We start from the raw sequence: 8,998 nt of genomic DNA, 5'->3' as shown, positions 1-8,998 counted from the left end.
AATTCTTAGAAAAGTCCTGGGGAATTTAGATCAGGAATGAAACTCAAACTAACAGGATGTGAATAAACTCTGTGTCCCCAGATAAGGTGAAGAACAAACATAAGAGTTTTTGGTGGTGGAACAGAATGATGATGGGCCTGCTCAAGAACTGAGGGCAAGGCAACAGAGGAAGCCTGGAAGGACCAAAGGCGTGACTGTGTGAAGCAAACTAATGAATATTTATTAAGCAAACCTGTACATCTAATGAATATGTAACCAGTGTGTGCAATAAGAAGTCCTGTCCATCTGTCATTTGACACCTTTGGTTACAGGAGCTTCCCTGCCAATGTCCAGTGCTGAATAAAGAACAATTCCTGCTACTTAACACTTACAAATTGGGGTGGAGGTGTTTGTTTCTGCCGCCTTTTGGTATCAGGGCCATTTTGACACATTGCAACCTCCTGGAATCCAAGGGCCATTGCCACAGTGCAAGGCCTTATGGAGCCAAAGGCCCTTGGACACTGGGGCAGCTCCCAGAATCCAGGGCTTGATGACACTCCAGGGCGTCACAGAACCAAAGGAGTCCCGGGAAGGTGCTGAACCTCCTGGAATCAAGGGGGCATTGTGACACTGTGACATTGTGACACTGTGACCCTGCAGGGCCATGTGGAGACAAAGGGGCCATTGTGACCCTGGGCAACCTCACAGCACCAAGGGCCATTGTGACACTGCAGGGCCTCATGGATTCAGAGGAGTGCTGGGACACTCTGGACCTGATGGAACCACTGTGCAATTGGGACACCACAGAACCTCATGAATCCTCAGGACTGCTGTGACATATGGGAATCTTCTGGAATCAAGCGACGATGGTGACAGTGCAGGGCCTAAGGAGCATAAGGGACCACTGTGACACCGTGGAACCTCATGGAATAAAGGAACCTGTGACACACTGGATTACTGGGATAATTCTTGACTCAGAAAAACCCCAGTGTGTGTGTGGGTGGACAAGGGACAGGTTGAGTTTCCCAAAGGAGAGGTGGTGCCCTGTTCCATTGCCCAGCCCTTGGAGACTCCTTGGGCAGCCCTGGAGCTGTTGTCAGTCCAAAGCAGCCCGGGAGCACTGCCCCATCCCACAGCCTGGAGCCCCTAACCCAGCCCCACACTGGCTCCAGCACACCAGCAGCTCTGCCCCTCACCCTCCTGCAGCCCCAGAGTGGCCAGTGGGCCACAAGTCCCCCCTGGGGGGTGGGCACAGGGGGCAGAGCAAATCAAAGGAGCCCCGTGCGGCCATCGCGTGGTTGGACCCTCCATCTGGGCACGGGGAAGCTGCACTGGCAGCAGACTGCGGGTGGGAGCTGCACTTCTCTCTCTTCCCTTCCTTCTTATTCTCCCAATCTCGCATAATTTTTTAGGAAACTTAAAACTGGATGGATTGTGTTTTTGCTGACTTGTCTGGGTTGGCCTGTGCTCAGTCAATGCTTTGGGAATGCTCTATTCTGGTGGAATGTTTTCCCTTCAACTTTTGCCAAGCTCCCTTCTTTTCTAAAGTTTACCAGTAAAAGTGTTTTTTGACCTCCTGAGAGGTCAAAAGTTTGTAGCATCGTTATTGGTTTAACATTGTTATTGGTGATCTGGATGAGGGGATCGAGTGCCCCCTCAGGAAATTTGGGGATACCATGAAGTTGGGTGTGAGTGTGGATCTGCTGCAGGGCAGGAAGGCTCTGCAGAGGGATCTGGACAGGCTGCATCAACCAGGCCAAGTGTCAGGGCCTGCACTTGGGTCCCAACAAGCCCCTGGAATGCTCCAGGCTGGGGGCAGAGGGGCTTGAGGGCTGCTCAGGTGGAAGGGACTTGGGAGTGCTGCTTGACAGTGACTGGATATGAGCCCGAGTGTGCCCAGGGGAGCAAGAAGGCCAAGGGCACCCTGGCCTTTCTGGAGAACAGGGTGGCCAGCAGGACCAGGGCAGTGATTGTCCCTCTGTGCTGGGCACTGGGGAGGCCCCATCTGGAGTGCTGTGTCCAGTTCTGGTCCCTGAGTGCAAAAAGGCCCTGGAGGGGCTGGAGCGTGTCCAGAGAAGGGAACGGAGCTGGGGAAGGGCCTGGAAAACATGCGTGATGAGGAGCAGCTGAGGGAACTGGAGTTCTTTAGTCTGCAGAAGAGGAGGCTCATGGAGTGTGGGGTCTGGTTATACCAGGTGCTGCAAAGCATCCTGGGAGTTGTAGTTCTGAGTACTCTGTCACACATGCTCTGTTGAATGCTTGTATGAGATTGGCTTAAGAAGTTACCTGTGTGACGTGGCAGCATTTGAGACTGCTATATAAGCTGGGACTCCTTGAATAAACTCTCTCTTGTTACACATCATGTTGGTGTCGCTATGGTCCCTATGGGACTTATTATTTATTATATTAATAACTACTACAATGGAGCACCTCATCACTCTCTACAATGACCTGAAAGGAGGTTTTAGTGGGGAAGGGGGGTCAGTCTCTTCTACAAAGCCTTTAGTGAGAGCAAGAGAGGAAATGGCCTTGAGTTGCCTTGGGTGAGGTTCAGATTAGATATTATAAAATGCTTTTTTCACTGACAAAGTGTTTAGATGTTGGAACTAGTAGTCAAGGGAGGTGATGGAATCTCTGGAAGTGTTCAGATGGCATCTGGATATGGCATTTTGGGATATGGTTTAGGGGTGATTATGGTGGTGCTGGTTGACAGTTGGATCAGAAGAACTTGAAGGTCTCTTCCAACCTTGGTGATTTTGTGATTTTGTGATTCTGTGACCTGTCATCACAGTTTCCAGGTTTGTGCTCTACCAAGATCCTGGGGATGTTTTCTCAGTTGGGTTCCTCAGTGGGACCCATTAACACTACAAGAAACTTTACAGTTTGAATCTCACTTTGGTGTCTCAAGAGGTTCCTACAACTCTCTTCAGGGTCTGATCTCCAGGGATTCATCCCCACAGCCCCCAAGGCTGATGAAATGCCTGGGGCTGTTGCTGTGCTGCTGAGCTGGGCCGGGCTCCTGGCACACAGGGAGCTCCTGGCAAGCGGGCAGTGCTGCAGAGAGACAGCTCTGCCCAGGAGCAGCTCCTCTGCACAGCCCAGCAGGGCTGAGGGCACTGCCTGTAGGCACCAGGAGAAGAGAAGCAGGGCAGAGGAGGTTCAAGGCAGAGCAAAGATGGGAGGTGTTCAGCTGACACTTCACTTGGGGACACAATTTCACAGCCCTCTGCAGAGTGAGTCTACAGATGCAGGGCAATGGGGCTTGTGTGCCTGCAGGACTCTCCTAAAGCTGGCACATCCCCAGCCCTGGGCATCTGTCAGGACTGTCCCAGTGTCTCTGTTCCCAGGGGCAGGATGTGCTCCAGGGCAGGGCTTCCCTGAGACCCCATCAGAGGGACAGGGCAGGATGGTTCCTGCTCCCACGGATGCCTGTGGGCTGTCAGGGTGGGGGTGCAGCCAGGGGTGCCCAGGGCTGTCCTGCACAGCAGGGTCCCTGTGCTCCAGGGTTCTTTGGGCCAGGGAAAGGACTCTGCTGCCTGCCAGGGTCAGTTTTCATCCTGCCTGGGGAGTTGCCCTCATCTGTGCAGGGAGAAGCTGGAGGTGGAGGGAGAGAACCCCAGCAGGGCCCAGGCAGGGTCTTCCTGCCCTTGAACGAGTGATGTGTGGGGTCAGAGCTGCTCACAGATCCAGATCACACCAGCAGCTTTCCAAGGGGACTTTCAAAAGGGAAGGACAAAGCAAGGCTAATATGAAGATAAGGAGCTTTTGTGAGTCAGTGTTTTCAGTTTCCTGCTTCTGGGGAGTTTTGGGGTTGAGAAGTGGAAAAGGAGCTCTCATGTTGGACAAGTCACTGAGATTCCTGAGTTGTAACTTTGAATGAAATGTGGGATTGAGAGCAGCTTCCTAAAGTGCCTTCAGCCTCTCCTCTGCCTTTGACAGAAGCAGCATCACCTTTGCTGGACTCATCAGTTTTCTCCTGACCTGCCCTTTTTCCACCTGCAAAGAAGAAAAGGTGCCCAGTGGGTGCTCTGCAGACAGGCAGGTTTCTGTAGGGCCAAGGTGAGTGCACAGAGGTTGGGATGGGATCTGGGAGTGCTGACAGGGCACAGTCCTGGCCCAGGGAAAAAACTGAAAGCCCTGCAGTGTCCTGGAATGTTTCGAGATGTGCATGGGATCCCCTGCAGTGCAGAGCCGTCCCTGTGAAGAAGCCCCCTGCCCTCCTCTCCCCCAGCCAAGCCTCTGCCCTCAGGGCCGGGGGGTGCAAGGGCTGAAGCCCCTCCTGTGCAGGCAGAGCTGCAGCAGAGCCGTGGGGCAGCTCTGCAGCCCCGGGCCCAGTTCCCTGAGCAGAGCACAGGGCTGGGAGCAGCTGCCCGGCCCTGCTGGGCTCTGGGAGGTGGCCCAGCTGGCTCAGGGTGACGCTGTCCCGAGTGCCCGGCGGGCTCTGCCCCGGCCTCTCCCAGCCGCACCCTCCCTGTGCTGGGCCTTGTTCCTCCTCCTGCCTGTGCCCTGGCTCTTCTTCTCTTGCTGCTGCTCTGGGGCTCTCTGGGCAGGGCACTTGGAGCTGCACAGTCACCCCCTGCCCTTGGGGCTCCTTTCCTGCAGCCCTGTCCTTGGGAACAAGTGTCCCAGCTTTGCTCTGCCCTGGGGGCTCTGGCCAATGCTGTCAGTGTATCCAGGGAAGGAGCTCAATCTCCCTGAGTCAAATGCCCTCATCAGGATACTTGGCTGTGTCCCTGAGGTTTCCTTCCAAGCTGGGAGCTTCCCTCCAGGAAGCAAACAGGTCCTGTAGCATTTTTGTGTTCTCTAAAACCCCCCAAAGATGAGCAGAAATGCTACAACTGTGAAATTTCTGTTGGGTTGGTGAAATGAGCCTTCCTTGACTATAAATGGGGTGCTGAGACCTTGAGAAAGAGACAGACATTTGATGGGCTGTGGGGGATCTCTCTGCTCTCAGCGATGCCTGGTGTTTTTTAAGAGAAACATGGGAGGATGGTGTTGTTCCATCTGGGAAAGGTGAAAGCCCAGAGAATCCTGAAACACAACAGGAACAGACCAACTCCCCTCACTGTCCACTCATCATTGTCCCTCACAGAACTCCCTCTGTTTCCACTGTGGGCAGCAGAAATGCTGAGGGTTTCTGGCATCCTTAAATGGTCAGCAGGGAGCTGTAGAAACTCTAGGAAAATTAAAATGCATTCCAATACCCATTCCTCCGAACTTGAAGTGCAGATTGTGACAAGCCCTTTGCATTACAGCAGTTTCATAGGACAAAGCTGAACACCAGGAGAGGGCCCTGACCCAACACATTTCCACAGAGGAAGGCTGAACTATGAAAGTGTGGTGGGCAGTTCCCTGCTCCTCATATCACACTCAGCCAGAACAAACCAGGGCTCCACTCCTGCAGTTGAAGAAAGATCTCTCATAAATTCAAAAGGCTGTCTGACAGGGGAAGGTCTATGGGAAAAAAGAGAAGTTTCCCTTAACTTGTCATGACCTTTTTTTCCTCTGACAGTTCCCCATGCCCAGAGGCATCAAATGCCCAACAGCAGCTCCATGGCCCAGTTCCTGCTCCTGGCATTCTCAGACAGGCGGGAGCTGCAGCTGCTGCACTTCTGGCTCTTCCTGGGCATCTCCCTGGCTGCCCTCCTGGGCAACGGCCTCATCCTCAGCGCCGTAGCCTGCAACCAGCACCTGCACACCCCCAGGGACTTCTTCCTGCTGCACCTCTCCCTCACAGACCTGGGCTGCATCTGCACCACTGTGCCCAAAGCCATGCACAACTCCCTCTGGAACACCACAACCATCTCCTTCACAGGATGTGCTGCACAGCTCTTTTTTCTTCTCTTCTTCCTTGGAGTAGAGTATTTCCTCCTGACCATCATGTGCTACGACCGCTACGTTGCCATCTGCAAACCCCTGCACTACGGGACCCTCCTGGACAGCAGAGCTTGTGCCCACATGGCAGCAGCTGCCTGGGCCACTGGGTTTCTCTATTCTCTGCTGCACACAGCCAATACATTTTCCCTGTCCCTGTGCCAGGGCAATGCCCTGGGCCAGTTCTTCTGTGAAATCCCTCAGATCCTCAAGCTCTCCTGCTCACACTCAGGCTACCTCAGGGAAATTGGGCTCATTGTGGTTAGTGCCTGTTTAGTGTTCATTTGTTTCATTTTCATTGTTTTCTCCTATGTGCAGATCTTTAGGGCTGTGCTGAGGATCCCCTCTGATGAGGGATGGCACAAAGCCTTTTCCACATGCCTCCCTCACCTGGCCGTTGTCTCCCTATTTGTCAGCACCATCATTTTTGCTCACCTCAAGCCCCCCTCCATCTCCTCCCAACCCCTGGATCTGGGGGTGTCAATTCTGTACTCGGTGGTGACTCCAGCCCTGAATCCCCTCATCTACAGCCTGAGGAACCAGGAGCTCAAGGATGCCATAAGGAAAATGATGACTGGATTCTTTTCAGAAACAATAACCTGGTTCTTTTCTTCTGCAGAACACTCACTGTGTAACCCTTCACTGGCCCAGCCTACCTTCTAAATCTTTTGAGTGTGGTGGTGGGGGAGTTTTCCTATATTTTTTTCCACTTTTTATGTTGTTAACATAGAACTTTATTCTTAATCTGATACCTAATTCACTCTCTACCTTTTTGTTTTGACCCAAAGTTGTGTAAATGAGGAAACATTCGCTGTGTGTGTATTTAAACAAAAAAATGTTACTGCAGCAACTTGTTTGTCAAACATCCTGCCTTTGTTATTCTGTACATAAGGAATCACAATCCCTAATAAAGGACTTGAGTTCTTTTGTCCAGATTCTTGCTCCAAGAACTTTCCTGCAGCTCGAGGGCAGTGCCTGTGTTCAGAGGAGAAGGGATAAAGAGTCCTGGGACAGGAGCACTGCCAGGGAGCAGCAGCTCTTGGGCTTTTCAGAGATGCTTTTTTTCCACTGCCTCCCTCTTCTTTCTGCTCCTTGCCCAAGTGCTCTGGCAGCTCAGTCACTGCTGTGGGTCAGTGCTGGGACCATGGGCAGGGACAGGCCCTGGCACTGCTGGTACAGAGCTGGACTCCTTAACATCATTTCCATCACGAAAGGGGATCCCCCTGGGCAGTTTTCTTTTGAAAAGGTTGGTGTAAAGAACAAGGCAAGGAATAGACTCTCTAAAATCTCCTTGCTTGAGTTGTTTCCACATTCAGGCCGTGCAGGGAGAGAAGGACTCACTGTGGTACTTCAGGGCCTGAGGGCTGGCTTAGATGTTCTGTGCTGGTGGCCAGTGGCAAATGGTCTCCAGGTCCCCTGCCTGGGGCTCTGCAGCTTGTGCTGGCTCTGATGGCAGGAGAGGACTTGTGTGTAGGAAAGGAGGAACTGCAGGAGAGCACAGAGGATCTGCAGGGACCATCCAGTCAGCAGTGACTGGAGCCCTGGAGCAGAATCCTACTCAGGGTGGAGACACCTTCAGCTAAAGTACTAAATGTCCCTGGGAACTGGTAAAGGAGAGCTCTACAACACCAGAGGATGCAGCAGGAACAGAGAAAGGACTCTGGTCAGTGACTCCTCTTGCCCTCAGTGAACTCTCATTGTGCCTGCCCAGCTCAGGGAGGGCTGTACCAGAGCCAGGGCTGGGCTTTCCAGGAGCGTTTCCTGAAGAACTCTGCAGCCCACAGGCTGGATGGAGTGGAGCCCTCCCCTGCCCTCTGTGCCATTGCAAACAGCCCATGGTCCTGCCCAGCTTGTTCTTGGCTACTGAGCCTTCCAGGATGATGGAAGAGGGTGGAGAGGAGTGATCCCCATCCTGCTGGCTCTGCTTCCCAGCCTGACCAGCATGGCCAAAGTAGGGTAGGATTATGGGGTGTCTCAAGTGGCACAAAGGAGTAAAGGGGTTGGTGGGACACTGTATGATGAAAAACGGAATAGAATACAGAGGGGGATAATGTCACGGTTTCAGGAGGGTTTTTTCATGGTAGAAAAGTAAACCTGGGACACTGCAGAACTTATGGAATCAAGGCTCCATTGGGAAATCATGGAACCAGGAACCCTGTGACACTCCGGGACCTCCTGAAACTCAAAGGCCATTGTGACACTCCAAGGCCTCATGGAGCCAAAGGAACCCAGGGATACTGTGGAATCTCATGGAATCAAAGGGGCTATTATGACATGTGGGGCTCATGGAACCAAAGGGACCCTGTAACAGTGACAGGGGTGACATCAGACTGTGACCTGTCACTGCTGGGGTTTCACAGGGCTCCATCTTGGGCCCTGTGCTCTCCAACATCTCCACCAATGACTTGGACTCAACTCTGGAAAGGACACTGAGCAAGTTTGCAGAGGACCCAAAAGTGGGAGATGCTGCTGAGCCCCTGCAAGGCAGGAAGGCCCTGCTGAGAGACCTGGACAGATCCCAGGGCTGGGAATCACCAACCATGGGAAGTTCCCCAGGGGGAAGGGCTGGATTGTGCCCTGGGATGGGGCAACCCCAGCTGGACAGACACACTGGGAATGAGAGGCTGGGAAGCAGTGCCGGGAAAGGGCCCTGGGGGTGCTGGTGGGTGCCAGTTGGCCCTGAGTCAGCAGTGCCCTGGCAGCCAGGAGGGCCAAGCCTGTGCTGGGGGCATCAGGGAGGGGATTGTCCCGCTCTTCTCTGCCCTGGGGCGGCCTCACCTGCAAGACTGGGGCAGTTTGGGGGGACACAATGGAAGGGAGAGATTGAGCCATTGGAGAGTGTCCAAAGGAGGGCAATGAAGAAGGACCTGGAGGGGAAGGTGTGTGAGGACACTGAGGGCACTTGGGGTGTTCATCTGGAGAAGAGGAGATTGAGGGGAGACCTCACTGCAGTTACAACTTCCTGGGCAGGGGCAGAGGAGGGGGAGGCCCTGAGCTCTGCTCTGTGGGGACCAGGGACAAAACTGAGGGAATGGCCTGGAGTTGTGTCAGGACAGGGTTAGGCTGGATCTTGGAAAAAGGTTCTTCCCCCAGAGAGTGGTTTGGCACTGAAGAGGCTCCCAATGGAGAGACCTTTATTCTCTCT

General features: G+C 53.4%; 1 protein-coding gene across 1 annotated transcript; it reads left to right on the top strand.

Moving 5' to 3' along the window:
- Positions 1 to 5,514: 5,514 nt before the first annotated feature.
- On the top strand, positions 5,515 to 6,426 carry LOC126636617 (olfactory receptor 14J1-like; the record flags this gene model as incomplete). The annotated part of the gene is made up of 1 exon (XM_050308986.1): positions 5,515 to 6,426. A coding segment is annotated over exon 1 (912 nt), but the record flags the coding sequence as incomplete, so codon positions are not given.
- Positions 6,427 to 8,998: the final 2,572 nt, after the last annotated feature.

The sequence above is a fragment of the Myiozetetes cayanensis genome, unplaced genomic scaffold, assembly GCF_022539395.1.
Source record: "Myiozetetes cayanensis isolate MyiCay16 unplaced genomic scaffold, myiCay2020 scf1387, whole genome shotgun sequence".
Lineage (NCBI taxonomy): Eukaryota > Metazoa > Chordata > Aves > Passeriformes > Tyrannidae > Myiozetetes > Myiozetetes cayanensis.
The sequence above is the reverse complement of the archived record's forward strand: the minus strand, read 5'-3'. Positions and strand labels throughout refer to the sequence as shown.